The 23,766-nt window shown below is 34.0% G+C and overlaps 1 protein-coding gene across 4 annotated transcripts in view; it reads left to right on the top strand.

Annotated features, from left to right (window-relative positions):
* Positions 1 to 2,032: 2,032 nt before the first annotated feature.
* LOC149779890 (uncharacterized) overlaps positions 2,033 to 23,766 on the top strand; it is an 83,498-nt gene continuing 61,764 nt past the window's right edge. For all 4 annotated transcript variants that reach the window (XM_089936575.1, XM_089936576.1, XM_089936577.1 and 1 more), the window contains exons 1-4: positions 2,033 to 2,258; positions 4,875 to 4,984; positions 7,216 to 7,330; positions 19,658 to 19,731. In XM_089936575.1, the coding sequence (XP_089792701.1) occupies positions 2,158 to 2,258; positions 4,875 to 4,984; positions 7,216 to 7,330; positions 19,658 to 19,731 (400 nt within the window). In that variant the 5' untranslated portion in view covers positions 2,033 to 2,157. The remainder of the gene's footprint in view (positions 2,259 to 4,874; positions 4,985 to 7,215; positions 7,331 to 19,657; positions 19,732 to 23,766) is intronic.

The following is a 23,766-nucleotide window of genomic DNA, read 5'->3' on the forward strand; positions in this document are numbered from 1 at the left end:
AAACAGAATTTCCAAATAGAAAACATTATTATCTTTGTCACACGAATAGTTGTGGTTGTCCCATCGGAAGAAATCGCCATTTTTTGCATCCTTTTAGATGAATTTGCGAAAGGTTACATAATGTTTATCACGAATATCATTTGTTTTGGCTGCCAACACGACTTTAAATATCAGGAAATGCCCATCACTGTCCGTTAGTCTATACATGTCTGTGACTGTCCGCTAGTCTATAAATGTCTGTGATTGTCCACTAGTCTATTTTATCTGGTACTTAAGAGGGCCATTCGTAGGCTGAGCTTCTACAGTTTCATTTATGGCATATATAAAGTCCAGTAAAGGTCTAGATTTCCAGTCTCCTCTTAGTTTCGTTATATGGTTGAAATATTCACAGCTATTGTTCGGCCACGATTTTTTAATACGTTGCTCTCGACAAGGTTCATTTACATTATATTTTATTTGTTCCATGAGAATTTGATCCAGGTCCGATCAGGGCTAGTTTGGCCCCTCAAATTAGCGATAGATTAACGTGTATGTAACAGTATTTGTTGTGTTCAGTCTGATTTTATTAGACTTTTTGTAGGCCTTAAATAAAAAAAACAAACTAACAACCCTCACCCCCAATCCCATCCCAGAACGTATCGGTAAGTGTGTAAATCAGACGGTCACTTCAAAGATAACAGGCACCTTAAATAATTGGCACCTTAATGAGCGTTGTAGACAATAAGGTGTTATCCACCTCCCTTTATAAGATAGTGTTTTCCTTCAATTGCTGAATAGGACACTTATTGCAATATGCGCATTTGTTTATAGTACTCCATCTTAAGGATTTCTTAGATTTTCGTGATTACTTGTTTGATTATGGGAGGTCGGTGCTGCAGATGTAGTCTTCAAACCGAATAATTAACTAATTACTAGGAGCAAGCCTCACGGAGTGAAGTGCTAGTGAGACTTCATGATGTCATGGTTTACTTTTGGTGAATTCAGGTCCGAGCCGCATGAGTGTTCTTGGTCCCTATTCAAACATAATTCTGTGAAATTATTGTGTGACTCCAGGTGCAGTATTTATGATTGAAGACTGGTAAATTATACAATGGAATAAACGAGATGGGACTGTTAAATCGTCGGCATGTGCCATTTATTGTTGCTAAGGTGGTAAATATAGTGTAGGTTACAGGCGAAATGTGCCTTAAAATTATGTTTTGACTGACCTAAGGTGGCGTAGTAAAAAAATAGTTCCCTGTATTAGGTGACTGAGTTGTAGTTTCACGGCGTGGAATACTGACGGTACATTAAGGAAAATTAATGAGGACAAACCATGTAGTTGTGAGGTTGAAGTTGTGAGATATGTGGTCATGTATTAATTATAGAGTGAATTTATTTATAGTCTGGACGCGTTGGTATTTAAAGATCACAACAGTAGTTGCATGAAAGTCTTTGAAATCAGGGTGAAAATATTACTTCTAGCGGGATTCACGCCAGAGTCGAAATCGCTCGGTATAGAAACCCCGCTGGACTGTTACAATACTTTCTTCCGGATCATGGAAAGCAATGGAGCAAAACAACTATAATTAAGTAAATGTAAGCCGATGGAAACTAAATGAACATAGCCTTAAAATTTACACGTAGATGACCGCTGACAAAAGTTTAAATCTTGCACGAGAAAATGGTGTTACGTGCATAGGTATATAAGTGTGCCGCTTAGCTTTGAACTCTCTGAGCACAAATGATGACCGTGTGCAGGCGGAAGCTGAATGAGGAGAACAATATAAAAAGGGTTAGGTAAATGGGATATTCACCTGGTTATTACTGTAACTAAAAGTTTAGATATCTTATCTGGTGAAGGCGTTAAGTGAATAATTAACATACATGTAAGAAAACAATAAAATAGTGAGTATTTTCTAAAATATTTAATTGTTTGTTCTGGTATTTGCGGTTTCTTCCGGAATTTTCGGTTTGTTCTGGATTGTTCCGGTAAATATTTGGATATCCGATTTTTATACTTTGCGAAGGAAAAAACATAGGTTGTTCCGATTGAGCTACAAGGATAGAAAAAATAAGAGTTTCTCTTTGAAGAAGTTCTTTGTGTATATGTGGGAAATGAAAGTGGGCTGTTTTCATTATGTCTTATTATTGAAATGTCGGAGATGATCGTGTTCCATGGCTAGTCTTATTAGTTACATGTTTCACACATTTTCAGGAGATAACGCTAATGATGATTCAGCAAGCGAGAAAGCCCGAATTTGGGGTCCAATAACAAGGTTATCACGCTACTCCTTATTTTCGATGATAGTTTTTTTCCTTCATCAGTTTTGTTGGAACTCATTTTCTCTCTCTGTCTGTAGCCATGTTATGGTTATGCCAGGAACAAAAATAAAGCCGTCAATAGTCATCTAAGGCGACTGTTACGATACTACAGAACCATATTCACTCACGTTTAGTCCTGGTTTCTGCTGACCTTTTCCAACCATGTTATTTGGATGTATCAGTAAAACTTGGACGTATAGTAAATAAAACATAATTTGTTTCATTAAGCTGCAGTTTCATTCTTTATGACAGCACTCCCAAGTTGCAACAGAAATATAAGAATTAGCAAGTGAAAATGGTCAACCTCTGTTGACCTTCACGATTATAATGCAAAAATAGAAAACTACCCAAATACTTTCTAATTACAAGAATATGAAGTTTTCCACCTCATGAATGACTAAATCCTTCTAAAGAAAGGCTATCCCTTGTTGAGGCCAACTTGCCGAGATACTTAATTGTACAACAGCGTGCTCATTTAGACACCTTGATCTGAATAAAATCTTTACTGTTGTTCTAAAGTTCAGTACTAATATAGATTTATAGAAATCCTTGATTCCTATACTTTAGATGTCATTATAAAACAGGGAATGCCTAAGAATTTGTGCTTTGATTGCATTAAAGAATTACAACGGCAGGTGAATACCAAAAGCAGACAACAGGTCTAACCAGTGCAGGGTTAGTGCAGTTTTCTTCCCATATGACATAGCTACATAATACTGTACCACACTCACTTGGCCGACCTTGTGTAAAACTGCCCACACACTTCAACACTGATTTTATTGGCTTTATCTCCTGGATATAATGATCTTGCAAGGGATATTGCTCAGAATAAATAATCACCACTTAAAGGTGTATCTCATCCCATTCTCAAAATGACACCTACAGCTGATATAGTTAGTGCCACAAGACATGTATCATGTGTACTTTAAAACAGGATATTTAATGATTTTATCTCTTTTGCAAGAGACCACCTCCTTTATAAGGCCAGTGTTTCAAAACAGTAGTGGTGGCATATAAGAGTTGCACCACTAAAACCATTGACAGTATTTTGATTGAGTAACTCCCTACATGAAGTTGATATGGTTGGATATGACTAGTCTTCTCTGCAGCCTTTTGAAAGTGACCAGTATAATATATTATCTCTGCGGTCAATGGGAGAAAGGCAGAAACTGTTGGCAGTAAAACTACTTTCCATCCTATTTATGTCTAAGGTTTGATTAATATAAACTATTAGCAGAAGAAACTGAAAGCTAAGGTCCTTAATAAGTTAATATTAGGCCAGGAAACGTGGTAATATGAGGCCAGGGAACATGTGGAGAAATGGTTTCAAGGAACTCCAAATACTGTATTGAATTTTAATTGTTGACCTGAGGTAGAAGTAGGTGATGATGACCGTCAGCGGTTCTGACAGGTGTAGATAAACTAAAAAAAACAAATTCATGCTCTTTTATAATTGTTCTTTAATTTCAGTTAAAATTTCACACATTTTGCCTTCTGCTATTATAAAGCAATACAATTATTATGATATGGCAAATAAAAATTTTAATGACCCCTAAAGAGTTAAAGTGGGTTGGCTTTTGGGAACTAAAGTTTTATATTCCCTTTGAGTGATGTATAATTGAGTTGTGAATTAGTGTTACATTGCTTGAAAATTTTCCTGGTCCACATAATAAGTAATGATATTACCATCCTTTTACACACATATCACATGATTAGTTAACCTCATACATCATGGCAATTGTTCAAGACTCTGTTTGCAATGACCAGTTTTGCCTTTTCCAATTTGAGTCCAATAATTACAATCCACTTGACAACATGAGCAGTGCTAGAAAGCTGAATTTGATTTTTCACATTATAAAGAATACACCAGTTGAACACAGCATGACTTTAATTCCCAAATTACAGTAAAAGCTGTCTTGAAAGACCGGTTATGTGAGACCTCTTGTCTTGAAAGATTCTTTCTCAATACATAGATTTATTGATTATATAATGTTATGACCTGTTATGAGAGACCACCAGTTTTGAGAGATCATAATTTTGTGGCAGAAAGGATCGTCTATCAAGACAGGTTCTGCTGTATTATTATGATGTAAACATTGACAGAAATTATTGAATAGGTCAAATTTGATAAATGAAAGGAAACTGGGGTAAAAAAATGAGTCAACAATAATTTTGTTCTGATGAATAAATTTAGTATAAAAGTCATTATCATGTGTGTAGAAAGAAGCCAAACTAGTTCTTATGTATCAGATTCCTTTCAGTCGCTGTTAGAATGAATTTCACATTTGTAAAATTCAAAAATGACTCATTAAATTAATGTTCCTGAACATTCTGTTTTGAAAATGGTATTTGTGATACATTATTCATGTAGTTCCAGTTTTTTCTTCTTAAAGGGTGAACAATTTGCTTAAGTGCTCTGTTTGCTTCACAGATTATTTCATTATAACATTTATTCATTGATCCAGAAAAATAACGTGTAAAGCTATGTTTGACATTAAACTGACCTGATCTGCTTTGACATGTCGTGTTAGAATGTTACAATGCAGAAGGCTTATTGCTATGTATTTCAGGAACCTGTGGAAGGTATTTAAGAAGTACAAAGATGCACAGGATCATGTCCCCTTGCAGAAGCTGCGACTGGCATGTAACGAACTTGGTCTACTACCATCCAAATGTCAAGGTCAGTGCCATCCAGGAAACATGGCATGTGCTATCGTATATCAGATGTGGGAGGTCATGGGTTCAAACCCTGGCTGAGGCATACCAAAGACTTATAAATATGTTACTTAAAGCTACCTTGCTAGGCACTCAGCATTTGGAGGACTGGTTGGCCTGGTGTCAGGATAATTTCACTGGGTGGGACATTATGCCACAGTGCTAGACATCACTCTAAACTTCCACACTGCAGACATCATAGTGAATGACTGATTTTTTTTTAAAGTTATGTTAAAAATCCAAATCTCACACTGATCTAGATTCAAAAAATAAAAATAACAAAAAATCTTTCTTTATAGGGTTCACTTTGAATTTAAATTAGTTTTTGAAATCACATTCAATATGATACTTGCTGTTTTTCCAAATATTTAATTGCCTAAATGACATAAAGTTGAAACAATGATTCAGTTACAGCTACATTTGCATGCTGCATGCAAATCATGTTTGACTTCAGTTACTGCAACTTATGTCAAACAAAGACAGATTATTTACGTAATTATAAAATGAATATATCAAATCATTGTAAAACATGCTTTTGAGTAATACTGAAAAGGCCTTTTTTAAAGGTCATGCAGTCATTTTTCACTTACAGTAAATGTAGGGGATAAATGACACAGATTTTTGCCATGATGGGAGTGATTGGTGGTGTGGATGGACTTTGCCAGACTAGACAATACCTTCTTCTGAAAGTGCAATGAATGAATTACGATATATATAGAATGTAAAAAAATGTTATTGGCTCTTTTTTTGTACAATTTACCTCTGAAGTTCAGGAAGTGAAAATGACCAAGTGGAGCTAGCACTTTTTTAAAAGGTGCACATCTGGAGTAAGGCCAAGCTGTATACTCTATAACCCATATTACACCCATCAATCATATACCAAAATAAAGAGAATTACAGGTTCTTTGAATTATACCTAAGATGTACAAGGTCTTTTTTAAATAGCCAGTATAACCAGTGAGGAAATCCAGGGAAATTCTTTTTCTTTAAAATTCTAACCCTATGCAAAATGCAAAACTGTAGAGTGCCACCTTAAAACAAATATAAAAATGCAATTAATTTTTTTATTTTCATATCATTATGTATGATGTTCTGAATAAAATGGTACATTAATATTGATGTTAAGCATGAAAATAAGCTAATTATGCTCATTTTGCTCTTGCTTACATAATTTGCCATGAGGCATGTTTGTGTGAGTAGTAACCTTAATTATGGGGAAATTAGAAGTCTTAGAATATAGGAATAGAGTCAACTTAAATTTAAAACTGTTGCAATAAGTAAAAGAAATATATAGTGAAAATGTTTCTTTTCATTTATTTGCAATGAAATAAAAAATAAATGATGAGAAGGCAAATTCGCTTCTTCAATATTAAGCAATAGGCAAATATTTTACACTTTGACCTTTATGAACCTGATCTGTTCCATCCCTTTTCAAACTGTAAAATTCATCGTTGATATCTCAGAAGTAGATAATTCTGGCTAGTTTCATGTTCCTGTCATTCAGCATAACATTGGTTGCTATGTTGACAAAATGTAATGTGCATTTTTAAAATAGCAATTTTTATCATGGGTGGGGGAGGCTGGACTTGTTAGAGACTCAGACACTCATAAATACTGTTCTGTGGGGGAAATACAGGAGAATGATTCAAAAGGACTGTTTTGATGCTTGCGACTTAAATGTTTCAGCCATACAATCAAAATTAAATCATACAATAATAATACCTATGTTCTCCTTAAATTTTTTTTAAAATAACCTATACTGGTTATACTACCAGTGAGGAAAGCCAGGGAAATTCTTTTTCTTTAAAATTCTAACCCTATGCAAAATGCGAAACCGTAGAGCGCCACCTTAGTGGGAAACCAAGCTTTTTCAGGACCTGAAATTGGCAACTTGACTGAAGCCTGGTTATGTAGAGACAAACCAAGTATTATCAGGACTTGAAATTGGCACTAAAAACTAGTATTTTGCTGCTTACACTTATGATACTACTAGCTGAAAAATTAAAAGGAATTAGAAGTTTCTTTTTTGTTTATTTTAATTTTTTTATTTCAAAATGTCAAATATGATATTTGAATATTATCTGATATTTGCCAGTTGAAAATATGGTCTTAGTACTAACAAAATTAATTTTGAGGCCTATTTTAGAAAATATGTCAGCTAATTTAAGAACTAATTTCTTGTTCTTTTGTTTCTAGTTTATGAGATGGTACAGTGTGCTGTAGAGTATGGAAGTCCGTGTAAGCCAGACCACATCACATTTGGGGAGTTCTGTGTTCTCATCTCAGAACTTCAGAACTATTACTCCTTAAGGTAATCAGAATGGTGCTCTAATGAAAGTGTGACAATAACATGCTGTTTGATATGGTGTCGACAACACTGGTTTTTACTGCAGAATTCTCAGTCTAGACATGATACCCAGTCAAATTCATAAAAACTGACAGCCTAGAAAATATAAAGATGCACATATCTGATAAGTCTGTGGTAAAAAGTTCATAAAGAAAGTCACTTTTCATCAAGTTTCATGTCAAGAGCTCGTCGATTCTTTATAGTAAAGCCCAACAGAATAATGCATTTCTTCACGTTTCAGGTTGAATTTTATTATATTGGGTTAATTTCACTTTTTAAAAAAAGTTGATTGCAGATGAAAACCAATTAGACTGGTTTTATATTGTTTAATATACTATTTTTGTGGGTTTGTGTTGTTTTAAATATATCTTGTTATGTCACAATCCTGATTGTATCATCAGTAATGAATTACCTGGTCTTTTAAAACATTACGTGTTACCATAAGCTGTGCTACACTGAAAACCACTGTACCAGATGAAAATTCCTATTATAAAAACAAGAACAAAACTTATAATGTCAGGACCTGTTTTTATAAATTATCTATGCAGGGTAGTGAGTCATTATTGTAAACAATCAGTAAACTTCATTTGTATGATGACATTTTTGGAAGTCTCTTTGTTATTTTCTAATTTGACTCTGATGGAAGTTTTGTCTTTGATGGTTGATGTCCAGGCATCAGTGTTAAATTCTTGAATTTACCTCATTTTCTAAAAAATGATGTATGTACATACATTAAACTTGAGATTGTGGAGGATACTGCTTATCACAGGCAAAAGCGAGGTCACATTAACTTACTTTTTATGGTCCAGTGATCATGTTACATATTTGCATTTAGATTGGTTTCTATGACACTTTTGCTTGAATAGTCATGAATCTTGATGGATATATTCATCTCAGAGGGTAACAGTCACCACTAGCAAGAGAAGATCACAGTGACCTACTTTTTGTGTTCAGGTGACTTTGGTAGATTTTTAGTTAACCTTGGAATTAGGTCAACAAATAGTATGACCCTTTTGCCATTGTGTGTCATGCAGTAGTCATCATGCATCAACTTCTCAGAAGCACTGGACCAGTCTCAACAAAACTTGGAAGAGGGCATCCTGGGTTGAAGAGCTGTTATTTTTACACAGATCAGGCTGATTCGCTCTCAAACACTTCCATCATTACTAAAAATAATAAAATGAACTCTGAAAGGTTTCTTCTCAAACACTGCTTTTGAGAATGTGTCTAAATTTAACAGAAAGTATAAGCATTTAAAATTTATACAGGTGATACTAATCTGTTGTCAGATTTGGCCACCATTACTAAGTATATACAAACTATTATTTCTTTAAAATTTCCCAGTAGGCTTTGACACAGATTTGACATAAAGTATCCTGGCATTAAAGGTTTTACATTTGTATACAAAAGTTGTCAATATGCCATCAAGTGTGGCTTCTATTATTGAAACTAGAAAATCCATTGAATGACTTTCACAAAAACTACTAGGCAGAATTTTACAATTTTTGAAAGAAAACATCTTGACTTGAAGGATTTTTAGTGTTATACAGGTGACAAATTGGTCATTAAATATTGGTGCTGTTCTAAAAAACGTTTAAGAGACTTTATCAAAAGTTCTAAATATCATCAAATATAGCTGCTGTTACTAAAACTTGGAATACATCTTCATGACATCTTCTCAGACCAAGTTTCTCATCAATTATCCTGGATTGAAGAGCTTTTAAATTCTTGCAAATGATCCAATATGTTATCAAATATGGCAGCTATAACAGTTATTAAAACTAGAAAAATCTTTATGACTTTATTTGAAAAACCTCTGAACAGAAGACATCCTACAACTCCTGTTAATCTGTTATCAAACATTACCACAAAAGTACTCAACAGAATTTGACCAACTCTGACAGAAAGAATCCTTGCATGGACAATTAGACAAGTGACAATATATTGTAAAAAATAGATGAAAATAGAAAAATCAGATAAACCTTGGAAGTAATCATCATACAGACCAGATAATTGATTGCTCTTACATTTGGCTGTATGGGAGGTGCCAGCCAGGTGAGTGATCTTATGGTCACTGGGACCACTTGTTTAGTGATGCCAGCCATATTGCATGGAAGATCAGCATAATTTGTTATATATTATGCCATTGCTGAATGTGCAAGTCATAGGTGGCGCTCTGCAGTTTTGTAATTGCATAGGGATAGAATTTTAAAGAAAAAGAATTTCCTCAGGTTTCTTCACTGGTTATCCTGGCTAATTGAAGAAGACCTTGTATATATTAGGTACTGTCTTTAATGCCCTTTATTTTGGTGTATGATTGATGGGTTATAGATTATGCAGCTTGGCTTAACTCCGGTAGTGCACCTTTTAAAAAAACTGCTTGCTCCACTTGATTATTTTTACTTCCTGGACTTAAGAAACAAATAATTAAAAAAGAGCCGATAATTTTATACATGTTATATATTTGGTAATTCATTCATTGCACTTTCAGAAACTGGTACTGTCTAGTCTGGCAAAATTCATTTTCCCTATTTTAATAGTTGCTAAACGTAATGTATTTTAGAGTTTTTGAGTACAAGGGTACAGTCATTTTAGTTAGCAGTGTGAATAGGTCATGTACTGTTTCCACAAGTACAATATCAAAAGAAATGTCAGCCACATTACAACAAAGTAGCTTAGAGGTATGTCAGCATTCTCTCTAGTGCATGTTTCAAATGCAGACTTCACCTTACATTTGTCACTCTCTCTCAAAAGTACATAATAACTGGTGAGTGCCCCCATAGCATTTTATGGAATTCTTATTACATAAATGTAAACTTTTACTCATGATGTATTTGGTAGATCTGCTGTAACAATTAACATGTAGAAGAAATGCAATACACTATTTACTAAATTTTATCCCCTTACATTTTCTAGTGATAGAAATGTAAACACAAAATAATTAGATTCTTCTTGTAGTTTAAATATTCTTCATCTGATGCTTATGATCAAACCCATCCCAATCTCAAATATTTGACATCTGATTGGTCAGTGATTCAATGTTGGCCAAATAAGTTTTCATAATTTTTTAAATTTAGTACAGGATTATGGAAAGCAAGATACTGCACAGTATTTTCTTCATGTTTTTGGATGGCAGGAAAATTGCTTCTTTTGTCGACTGTCCAAAAACATATTAAATTCTTTGATTTGGTGTCTGAAATTTTTTAAAATAGAAGACAAATATTGCCCATCCACCAGTAATGAAGTTGACACCCACGATGATGTGATATAATAAAGTAAAATGCGAAATATTTTAGCTTCATGTAATGAGTTTAAAAAGTCTATACTTAACTATTTTTTTTATATTTTGAAATATGGCCAACAATCAGAAAAGTGCAGCAAAACATGTTTTAAATATATAATTTTATGTCTATTTTCCAGAAGAAATGCCATAATTTGAATCTCTTAATCAATTGTTTAACCTAAAGTTAATCAGTATGCATTGAAATCTACCTTTTAAACACTCTCAGGCTTTATATCTGTGTAAGTAAGAAATGAAAACAAACTTAAACAAGAGAGTTTTGATTGACTGAAGCTTCAAAAGCTATTTGTGACAAAAAATGCATGTATATTTTGGTATGAACAGAGGAAATACATGTATGATGGTCAGTCTTGAAGCATCAAGAGAGAGGATCCCTAGGGGATTGTATTGTAAGCATGCCGAGGAAGGGTAAATACCAATTATCAATATAGAGATCATTGTGATTATTATGGCAGTGTTCTTAAATAAATGTGACCAATTAGTTGTGGTTTGCCTTTCTTTTCTTTCCTTTGTTTCTCTTTCTTTTCTTTTATTGTGTAGTTGTTTCTAAATGAAAGAATTGGTTTCTTAGCTGCATGAAAATGATTTGTTTAATCCACACTGAATAATGTTGCTGACAAGGATACATTTCTGTTTTGTTAAATGATTCCTTTGAAATTGCCAGTGCATATCAGCTCATTGACATATTGTTTAATGCAATAAAATAGGATGACATATTTGCTAGTTACAATGGTGTTAATCAACATTTAGCAAGCATTATGGTTCTGTTTTATTTTTTCTCTTTATTTTCACTTCTTATAAAACAAACAACTGGTTAAATACCCATAGAACAGTAACTTTGCTGAATCCATGGCATATGGTACCACAGACAAGGAGACTGGATTTGTTTTGTTTCACAATTCATTTGAATTTACTATGCATACCAACTCTTGGATATATTGTTTAAAAAGATAATATGGTGGATCGTGGTTTCTAAGTAAAATAATAATGCCTTTTTTGTTGTCTTTAATCTGTTTTGTGTGGATGAGATATTAATGACAGTATAGTTCAGTGGGTGGCCACAGAGTGTGACTTACAAATAATATAGTTGATAGTTACAATAATGATAATCCACATTTAGCAAGCATCTTGGTTCTGTTTTCTTCTTTTCTCTTTTTTATATATACTTGTTTCATGAAAACTCACAGGTTTATTAGAGTTTACACAAGTATTTGAAGATTAAATAGCTTCATTATTGGTGATAGATGTGAGGACAAGTTTGTGATGGATAAATATGAGGATAAGTTTTTGATGGAAAAATTTTATAATGACTCAGTGATCTTAAAATAAGTAACAGAAAAGAACAAGAAGCAACAAACTTTGTAAAAATCAACAAATAATTTATTTCCCTATAAAACAAAGTGAAAATGAAAAAAACAGAACTTATAGTATTGTGAATTAAATCCCAATAATCCTAGAATCACAGACACAAGTCTTAATTATTAAAGTATTGAATAAACTTTAGTGGAAATCCAAATTAAATCCAATGCTGAAAGAGGAGGTCCAAGTCGTTTTAATGTACCAACAGTCTTTTGTTGGATTACAAGAATACAATCCAAGAATTAACTCCTTATTTGAAATTTCACTATAAGTTCAAGTCTCTATTTCTAAGAATGTTATTTTTAAAGAGCACTTTGTATTTACAGAGAAGAATAACTTGAATAAATAAAATTCCAGCTCAAATGAATTTCTAGACACAATAATACAATTGATTCTGCTAAGATCATAAAGTACAATTGAATAATTTGTAGAAAAACAAGATTATATAGTCCTCTACTTGACCTCAGGTCACAATAAGCACTTTCTAGAAAAGACTATTGCCTAGTTAAAAATAACCTTCTAAAAGCTTCATCATATTTACAAAATAAAATCTTAGTTATAATTAGAATGTCTATTACTAAATTTATAATTTAGAATATGGAATATGTCAGGTATGCCAGGTATATTTGTAGTAGAATTCCAATAACCTAGACCCAGACCCAAATAAATATGTTTACTTCTGTTAATAATGATCCTCATATTAAACCCATACACATTGAGAATATTTTAGCTATGTATTAGCTGTTTACAGAATATATAAAAAGTCAATAATTCGGGTGAAATAGAAAATGAACATAGATTTTGAACAAGGTCAAGTCTAACATACAATGTTACTTTACGATTGCATATAATGAAATTTTTTAAAAATATTAAAAAACTTTAAACAAAAAAACATTAGATATACAACAATGTGAGTACAAGTTTGTGATGGATAGATGCATACATGCCAATCATTAAGCATTTGGTGTAATCATTACATTTTTTCCCACTAAATTACTCTTTATGTGTAAATGTATTTGGATTATGTGTTTTTAGTATATCCCCCTCCCAACAAAATTAATTTGTTTTCTCAGTTTTATTAACATCCCATTGATCCCACAGACCATACTCAAGAAAAGGTGACTTCTATGTAACTACGACATAAGAGTATGCTTGTCCATAGACTTGCATGCACTTTCCTAACAGTATTATGTTCTATTTGTAGCAGCTGCCCTATTTCCAAGAAACATGCTGGTTTCGAATTTCAAACTTTTGACCTCCATTTCTATTGACAGCAGCTGTGTGGCTTAGTTATGTTAGAACAGACTGGTTTTCTAACTTTTAATCTTTGCTTACAGATTCTTTGTTCTAATTCAAATCTGGTACAGAACCAGTCTGTAGGTATTTGGCACTAAAAATATTCTAGTTTTGCATTTATTAGAGCAAAAATGTTTTTCAAATAATTTCACAGATGGATTAGAAAAAGACGAAAAACTGATTCAAAGATGAATACATGAATTACACAATACAGAGTTCCATTCTAGGGGAGTTTCATTGCAGGCAGTGTGGAAAGGATTTTAATATTGGTCAAGGTGGTAAACCAAAGAAACCTTGAATTAGCTCGTTTTACTAACTCCACTACTAAGGTAACTTTTTTTATACAGCAGAAGTATATTGTGGATACAAATTTTATAAATGCAGAGGCGTTATTTATCGAGTCTTAGTAGAATTCGGACTACCATGTAGCAGTAGAAGACTACATTGGTTTGTTCAAACAAATGTTTCCGGATTCCAAAATTGCAGAAAATATGCATGTGCAAGAACAAAATCATCTAATATTGTTATGTGTTTAGCAGAAGATAATTCACTTAAAATTGCAGAAGCCATGAAAATTGGGACTGTTTAGTATTGCAACAGACAGGAGCAGTGATTATGATGACAGAAAGTTGTACCCAGTCTGTGTAAGAGACGTTGACAAAGAAAAGGGCAAAGTCAGAGTGTTTTTCTTTCATTACCGGAATTAACAGTAGATTCAACAAGAGAAAACATTATTTATTTGCTTAATAATGCTTTGAATAAACATAAGTTGGCAGAACTGAACTGTATGGGGTTTTCAGCTGATAATGCATCAATGATGACTCGAATTCAGAAAAGAGTTGCATTCTGTATTTTGAAAAATGGCTTCATTAGTGTACATATCAGGTTGTCCCTCTCATATTATGCACCGGGATGCAGGAAAGCCTACCGATAAATTAGAAGGAGAACTCCAGAAGTATCAAGTTGGCATTCTACCTGACAATGTACTTCATGCAGATGTGCAATGGTACCTTATTTCCCAGCTAAAAGACCCAATAACTGGAAGATATATATTTCTTCTTCCTTGTCAGGTTATGAAAGGAATATTTTTTCTTTATCATTCTAATGCTGACTGTGAGAGATTGTTCAGTACTAACAAAAGAAACTGAATTCAAATCCAGGCTCTGTAACCCAGCACTTAAGGCTCTACTGGTGTGCAAAACATTTATTATCTCAGCTGGTACAAAGTGTTTTGAAATGCAGTATGAGAATCTGTTGCTTTTTAAAGCTCAAAGTGTTATATACAAAAACTTGAAGCAGTAATTGATGTTAAAAGTCCAGAGGGATAAATAAATCATTTTTTACATATGCTCATTGAGTTTTTTTGTGCTATATGTAACTTACTCTTTTTCCACTCAAATTACTCGTTTTGTCCACTTGGATTACACTTTTTCCTCTCCAAGGGTTGGCATGTATGTAGATGTCATGACAAGTTTGTTATATATGGATGTTATGACAAGTTTGTTATATAAAGATGTGAGGACAGGTTTGTGAAGGATAGATGTTAAGATAAAAAGTTGTGATGGCTAGATGGCTGAGGACAAGTTTGTGATGGCTAGATGGCTGAGGACAAGTTTGTGGTGGATAGATGGCTGAGGACAAGTTTGTGATGGCTAGATGGCTGAGGACAAGTTTGTGGTGGATAGATGGCTGAGGACAAGTTTGTGATGGCTAGATGGCTGAGGACAAGTTTGTGGTGGATAGATGGCTGAGGACAAGTTTGTGGTGGATAGATGGCTGAGGACAAGTTTGTGATGGCTAGATGGCTGAGGACAAGTTTGTGGTGGCTAGATGGCTGAGGACAAGTTTGTGATGGATAGATGGCTGAGGACAAGTTTGTGGTGGATAGATGTGCGGACAATTTTGAAGACAGTATAATTATTAATGTGGATAATGAGACACCTATTTACTTTGATCTTATGCCAGGAAAAATAGTGGACAAAGTAGGAATGAAAAGTATTATACAGTTGTACCACTGGCTCAGATAGGAGCCATATTACTGTCATTTTAGCCATTTCAAATTCCGGGGATATATTCCACTATGACACTATGATTCTTTTAAAGTTAAAATAAAATCTTGATCCTAAGACACCAAGAGGATGGCTTTCACTTTTACTAATGCAATCATTCCAGGCTTATGTTACTGATCAGGTGAAGAAGCATTTGCAGTGCAGAAATATATTGCAATCAATAATACCCAGAGGCTGCACATCTGTATGCAGCCTCTTTACATGAACAAAGTAAGACATACAGCAGACAGATTAAGACATCCAGCAGACAAATTAAAACATGCAGCAGACAAAGTAAGACATCCAACAGACAGATTAAGACATCCAGCAGACAGATTATGACATCCAGCAGACAAATTAAGTCATCCAGCAGACAGATTAAGACATTTATCAGACAGATTAAGACATTCATCAAACAGACTATGGTTGACTGAGTTCTAAATGCTGTTGAAACACAGAAGGAAAACCACACAATGATAATACAATCTTTTAAATGCATGTGGAGTCATTATCAATCTGGGTGGAAGTGAAAACATGCAGATCAGACATGAGAAACAGTTGTGCAATATGGACGTTGACAGTGATACAGAATGGGACGTATTTTCACCTGAGACCTAAAGGAGGCCATGGGCAAGGTGCTTGAAATTGAATGAGCAAATATATTACATTATATAATATTTTTTTGAAAAGATTCTTTGATGTTGTCTTTTTTTGTATGGCTAATATCAAAATTTATCAATCTAATTTACCATCAATCAACATATCTCACTTTGGGAGCATCTAAGACATTCCCATTTAACACATTAACCCCTGGAGGTTTTTGTCAGTTTTGCCTGAAATTCAAGTAGGAAACACATTTTGAAAGCTATTTCTGAATACATCTGAAAACACAAAATCCCAGGTAATCTTTCAATGACATACTGCATCGTTTTTCATTGGCTATTTGACTCACGCATGAGCAGAAAGGTTAAAAGGTTTTTTTTTGCTAAATGGACCCATTATTTTTGTATGGAGACCACTCTTTATTCCAAATGCCAATCTTAACCTACTTTTTCAAATATTCGTCTGTCTGTTTGCAGTTCATACTCGTTTGCCTTAGATCTGAGTCCAAAAAGTCTAAAATCCTGACACTAAATCAGATTCCGACCGTAGGCCAATTTTGGGTTAAAAAAAATCGGGTCCAAAAAATGAGGTTTTTTCATCTGTATTTTGTAGTGCAACTTGAAATTCCAGATTTTTTTATATCATTGTAGAGCTACATCTGTCAGCCTTTCCATAATGCCACCACTTTAGTGTATCATGCATGACCATGACGCTACAGAGCTTGGCAGTAGGCTACCACCTCCTGCCACGTTAACTTTCGCCAGGGGTTAATGTGTTAAGAGACTTTGGGTGAAGAGAATGAGCAGAGAAACATTATCTTTACAATATGCCCTAAAATTAAGATCCAGCCATTTAAACCTTGCTTGTGCATCTGTTTTCCAGCACATATACAGACATTATACCAGAATAAACACAATGCCATTCCTACCTTTGGCATTAGAATATCTTCCAGCCATTATAACATAAAATTTGACCTTTGAAATGTCCAAAAACCTTTTTGATACTGTAACACTCCCCTGGTTTCTAAAACAACCAAAAGTACTTTTAATGCAGGAAGAAAGAAAAATATCAGAGACAGATCCTTCTATAACTCTTATAAGGAACTTCTCTCCAAATTTAAGAATGACACAAGAATTTACATGTATGGCACGAAGGATGTTGAAAGGCTGCTGAAACCTTCATTAGTGGAAATTACTCTGCAAAAGTTCACTTGCTAGATGGCACAACATTTTCAGCCAAAATGAGGGTGTTATACCTTGCCTGAAATGTATACCTCTCACAGTATAGTATTCTGTTGGTTACTATGCCATTTTGGTATAACAGCTGATGAAAAAGCAGACCATGCTGTTAAAATGATTCTATCTAAATTTTAAAATACTATGCACTGATTTTAAATCTGTTATCCAAAAATATTTTTTATAATTGGTCGTGGAATGATACTAACAATAACAAGCTCCACGTAATCAAACATATCTTAGATGAATGACCTCCATACTACCAAAGTATCCATGGGGATGATGTATACATTGCAAGAATTAGATTTGGTCACATTTATGTTACCCAGTCCTATGTATTAAAGGACACACGGTACTAATTATATGGAAGAACTGTGAATCAGTCTAGAAATGGGTGAAGAAATAATAGAGTATTTGCAGGTTTGGTGGTCCATAATTGGTTAATAATGAAAATTAAAATTTTAGGAAAAGTATCTTTTGAGAGCTTATCCTATATGTAATGTAAAAAAAATATTGACAAATTTCTACTGATGCAATTTTAGCATTTTTACAGGCTTGACTCAGGAGTACTCAATACCGAAAGTAGCACCTGATTCATTTGGTGCAGTATGTAAACAAAGTGCCGCGGGTCATATGGTGTTCTCCACACATAAGCTTGCACCAAAGTTAGATGTGCATGAAGAATTATAGGTGTCATTATCAGCACCCAGAAATTTTAAGTTATTGAACTTTGAATATGATAGTGTTTCTATATGTTTACCATTGGAGTTGAATTAGTACCGTGAGTCCTATAGGGCCAAGACCCACTGTGTGCTTATCATGCAATTAACCCATCACCATGATACACTTTATAATAGATTGCTTTGATCTTAACCTACACAAGATTGTTACTACAATGTTCGGCACATGAAACAGGAAGATAGCATTTATTTGAAAATATAGCTTGTTTGCAGCCTGTATCCTTTGAGATTTTAAAACCAACATGTTTACTGATAATCGCATAAATTCAACCTTTTTTTTAATCTAATTACAATTTATGCATACCATTTACATCCCTCATTGATCAGAAACCTTCATATTTCATCCTCACCATCTCAATATGTTTTTGTACTTTTATCACATGTTGGCAAAAAACCTTTGATACATTTTTATCATATACCTTTTTTGTGGTGCTATATAGCCTTACAGTGCTGGTGTGCAGTAAAATCCACAAACAAGCAGTCTGCCTATCCATTCATCCATCCATCAATCCTCCATGTACATTCATACATAATAATAATAATAATATGAGGACTTTGTGTAGCGCCTAATCTTTAAAAGCATTAAGCACTTTACAACATTAGACAACACCTTAAAAAACCCATATATAATGATACGATTACACCCCCCAAACAAAAAACCCATACATACATATATACACACACACACACACACATCCATACAGACTGCTTGGTAGCTTGGTGGTTGGGGCGTCCACCTTGGATGCAGGAGGTTGTGGGTTTGATCCCCAGCCGAGTCCTACCAAAGACTTACAAAATGGTACTAATAGCTTCCTCGCTTAGTGCTCAACATCATGCAGCATGATGCCTCATTGCTAGACATCACTATAAACTGCCACACTGCAGACATCATAGTGATATGACTGAAAAATTGTTAAATCTATGTTAAAAATCCAAATCACACACACACATTTGCATACACACATGTATACATACATACATACATACAGGGGGAAATTCCCCATGATATTTGAAGATCTGGTTCTATGATGGGGGAAATTCCCCTCTGTTAATTGAAGAAGTGGAGAATTGAGGTATTTTATAAGGAAATAATGGTTGTGCTTGAAAATGTAATACATGATTTTAACACAGCTGATTCTTCAGCATGTTCTTTTTCTTAGAAATTAGCATGAAACCTGCTGTCACACATCCTAGAAGATTGGTAATTTAAATGAAATGAAATAACTTTGGCGCTATTAGTGGTAGCCATCTTAAAACTTGTATGCTTTTTGACTATTACCAGTATGTTCTGGAACAACACTGCAGATTTTTATGTGGAACTAGAATTTCTGCCGCGGGAACACAGAGTAAGATCAAGTACAATTCTAGTCTTTTACTTGAAAAGTTTACGAAATTTTTGGCAAAATTTCTCTGCTTTTTATCAGTTTTGGAAGGTAAAAGCAAACATGACTTAATGCATACTAAAATATTCCTGATATTGTTGTATATTCACTATCTTGTACATATTTTATCCCCGTGCTGTGAATGTTTCATGAGGATTGGCAGAAAGGATTTAACTAAGAAATAAATGTTAGGTTGAAATTTTAATGCACTATTTTCACATTTGGTAGCTTTTTTGAACTTTTCTTGGGGTTGGACAGGGTATGTAATGACATTTCAGAGCAGCCATTGTACAAGTATTACTCAAAGTTGTCTCCCTTTCCATGCAGCCCGGTGAGTCCCAGACCCAGAAGTCATTTCAAAGAGAGGATAGAGATGTTTGGAGGAAAAAAGAAAAGAAGAGGTAGGGTTGAAAATAAACTAAAATGTTTCAGATGTTACCATACTTTTAAATGTGCACTATTCTATGACTACCATTTCTTATTCTAAAGGCAGCTAGGATTCATGTTCATCCCTTCATGTGTATGTGAAGACATCCTTACATATAATGGCTACAATTAAGGGAAAAACATCTAGCATAAGAAAACTGAATTTGTTTGCTTTTTTTCTTTGTGAGTTTAGTCCATTTATTTTTATTTTTCACTCTGTGCACTAAATCTTACATGGTGTTTATGAAAATTTGACCAATGTTAGTATACAGAGAAATCACTACTTCATTTACTCAAGAACCTCATTCATGTACATTATTGGTTTTAATCACATGACTACTTATTCATAAACTAATGTTATATTATTTATGTTAATCCCATGACTGCTCTTATTTTAGTTCCCTAAAACCAGAGGATATTGTCTGTAGTCAGTTCTCTGTAGTCACATTTATATACAACTTATGAAGTTAGTAATGACATTGTGCAAGAGGAATGTATCTAGGTATCTAAATGTACTTGTACATAAAAACGATTAGTTTACACTATTTTATGGTTTTATTAGCTTTGCTGGTTGAAGACCTGAACAGTTTAAAATGCAGTGGTTCTGCATTTGGTGCCATTTGACAGTGGTCCTGCATCTGGTGCCAGTTGGCAATGGTCCTGCATCTGGTGCCAATTGACAGTGGTCCTGCATCTGGTGCCAGTTGGCAGTAGTCCTGCATCTGGTACCAGTTGGCAATGGTCCTGCATCTGGTGCCAGTTGGCAGTGGTCCGGAATCTTGTGCCAATTGGCAATGGCTTGTTATCAGTACTCCTCTTTATCTACTTGAAAGAAGATCATAAAACTTGGTAATATTTCTATCTGAAGTCTAGTTCATCCTAAAGTCAATCTGAAGTCTAGTTCATCCTAAAGTCTATCTGAAGTCTTGTTCATCCTAAATGAAAAAGGTGTTCTCATGCATCCAAATATTTGCTACCCTCATGTTAGTGTTAAACCTCTTAATAAAATGGTCATGTCAACATGGGGTTGTCAAATGGTCAAATCAACATGGGGTTTTCAAATGGTCATATCAACATGGGGTTTTCAAATGGTCAAATCAACATGGGGTTTTCAAGGTCGTATCAACATGGGGTTTTCAAATGGTCATATCAACATGGTGTTTTCAAATTTTTCAAATCAACATGGGGTTTTCAAGGTCATATCAACATGGGGTTTTCAAGGTCATATCAACCTGGGGTGGTCACTAATGATTTTATTAGATGAAAATGAGACATTTTTATTTTGACTACTTTTCTCTTGAACAAATGCTCACATCAGTTTTGAAAATAAAACTACCCTGAATCAGAATGGTGCCCATCTCAACTCCAGCATGATGTTCTTGGCAGCCATTTTTAAAATGTTATTGCTAATCCTTCTGTATGGATATTGCATTGACATGCGATTTCATTAACATTTCTTTGGAGGGTCCCAGATCAATGGTACCATCCTGGCTTTAAACTTGACTGCTACTGCTACTGTACATGATAATGAAATCTTGTTAACATAACTGCCACTGTATCCATTTTAAAAATCTTGTTATTCCTACTGACTGTGTTACCTTATATCACCACTGTGATGTATTGTCATCAGATTTATCAACATCCCATGCAAAGCCATTACCAGGTAACTGAAGTGCAGAGCACTAAATGCAGGGTAGCATGTTTACTGTAACCAGTCATGTCCTCAACACTAATACATTTCAGTGAACCTTTTCCCCAAAATAGAATGGAATTTTGGGTAATATTTGGGGGGCATGTTGACACTCAATATCAATGCCATATTGAATTTACTGTTAAAGGCAGCAATATGCCATATTTGTTGGAGAAGCAGATTGTTGGTTTCTTTTCAGAGTTTTCCTTAAAAAAAAATTATATTGCGGAAGAAATGATTGAAATGACTTGAAGTTGATGGTTTAGGACTATATTAAATACAAAGACTCGCATGTCTGTCGGTATGATTTTTGTAGCATTTTGTAAGTCAAACACCAGCATCCACTTTGACAATAAGAGCAAGGCTTGGTGTCTCAGGTAAGCAAAACAAAATCTGAAACAATCGACACTAACATTAGTTCAGTTTCAAAGGATGGTAACAGGGACAATTTGTGCAAGCTTGGATCTGAACAATATCAGAACTGAAAATTATGTAGTTGGAAATAGTTTTAAGAAGCTAACCTCTTTTTTATTGTCAGATATTTTCCATTCATCATGTAATCTCTGATGACAGAGCAGTCCACATTTTCATTAGTTTTCCTGATGCTGAAACTTTAATGTCTGTATTTAATTTGGTCAGAACATCAAAGCAGTAAGATATGAATGCCATGATATGTATTGTTATTTTGTATCATCACACACACACACACACACACACACACACATATATATATATATATATATATATATATATATATATATATATATATATATATATATATATATATATATATATATATATATATATATTTTTTTTTTTTGGTTGTTTTGTTTGTTTGTTTCTCTGATCAAAGTCCCTCTGCTCTTTCATGCAGCTTTTGCTATTTCAGTATCCAATCCCAAGCTTATTTTCATCTGTCTTTCTTGTACTTTCTCTCTCTCTCTTGTACAATATATAGTCACAAGAGATCTCAAAATAGGATACTGTTTTTATGAAAGTATTCAAACGTTTGTTTGAGTGAGAATGTAGTCAGTTAAATATTACACACTTTCTAACAATAAAAAACTTAAATAGTTATTGGTTTAGACTTACTAAATAGTTCAGTCAGATGAAAGACTTCTAAAATTGAATTTTACCTCACTTGGGTCTAAACAGTATTTTTGGCTATGAACAAACCTGACACATATTTTAGACATCAAGGTCAAAGTTACATATAGGACACATTGGCTGTGAACAAACCTGATGCATATTTTAGACATCAAAGTCAAAGTTTCATATAGGACACATGAAATTACTTCAAATTAGTTTAAGATTCTGTGACATTGTTTTTAAAATTACAATATTTATATGATTTACATTTGGAAACTACAGTAGCTATCCTGAAAATCTTGTCATGGCTAGTCATCTTGAAAAGAAAGCCATGTTGACTTCTGGGTTAATAAAATATTCTAACCTGCAGTATGTGGTTCTAAATTAAAATTGTACAACATGGAAAGCATCTTGAAAATCTTGTTATTGCTGTCATTTTGGCATGAAATGTTGACTGAATGATTTTTATAATGTGAAGTTGATCTTAAATGAAAGTAATGGAGATAGAACTTCAAAGATGGCTGCAATTTTGGTCAGCTTGAAGATCATGTTATTGCTAAACCTAAAGGAAATATTAAGCTGACTTTTGCTAAAATACTCAGAATTCTTTATAGTTGATGTAAATGAAACTGATGTTGATGTAATCTCAAAAATGGCTGCCACCGTGGCCATCTTTAACATCTTTTATCTCCTTCTGGTAGAATGGACTTAAAAACATTAAGTTTTACTAAAGGGGCTGTATTATGGGTATTCTGCAATGACTTTTGAATACCATGACACTGATAAATCAGAATAGACTTTGTGCCAACTTAATAACTTTTTTGGGGCCTTGAGTGGCTGAGTGGTCTAAGTGCTGTCCATTACGGATCACTGCCATCTCACCTGTCTGCTTGGGTTCGAGTCTAGGATTCTGCCAGTTGGGTATGTGAGAAATATTGCCAGTAGCTTCTTGTGGGTCAATGGTTCTTCCTAGAGTTTTCAAGTGTTCTTCCTCTACCATTAATACTGGCTGTCATGCATAGCCTATCATTTGCTAAAAAATGGCATTAAACCCAACAACAACAACAATAACTTTTTCTGCACACAATTGTGAATGACCTTGATAAGCCTCCTTGCTTGATCCTAGGGTTAAGATTGAAAGTTACTTTTAGATATTTGTACTTCATTGGGCTTATTAACAATGAATGATAGATTTTTTCATTCTGTTGTATTGCAACAAACAAGTTGATAG

Source organism: Sinohyriopsis cumingii, chromosome 16 (genome assembly GCF_028554795.1).
Source record: "Sinohyriopsis cumingii isolate HCF-2022 chromosome 16, ASM2855479v2, whole genome shotgun sequence".
Lineage (NCBI taxonomy): Eukaryota > Metazoa > Mollusca > Bivalvia > Unionida > Unionidae > Sinohyriopsis > Sinohyriopsis cumingii.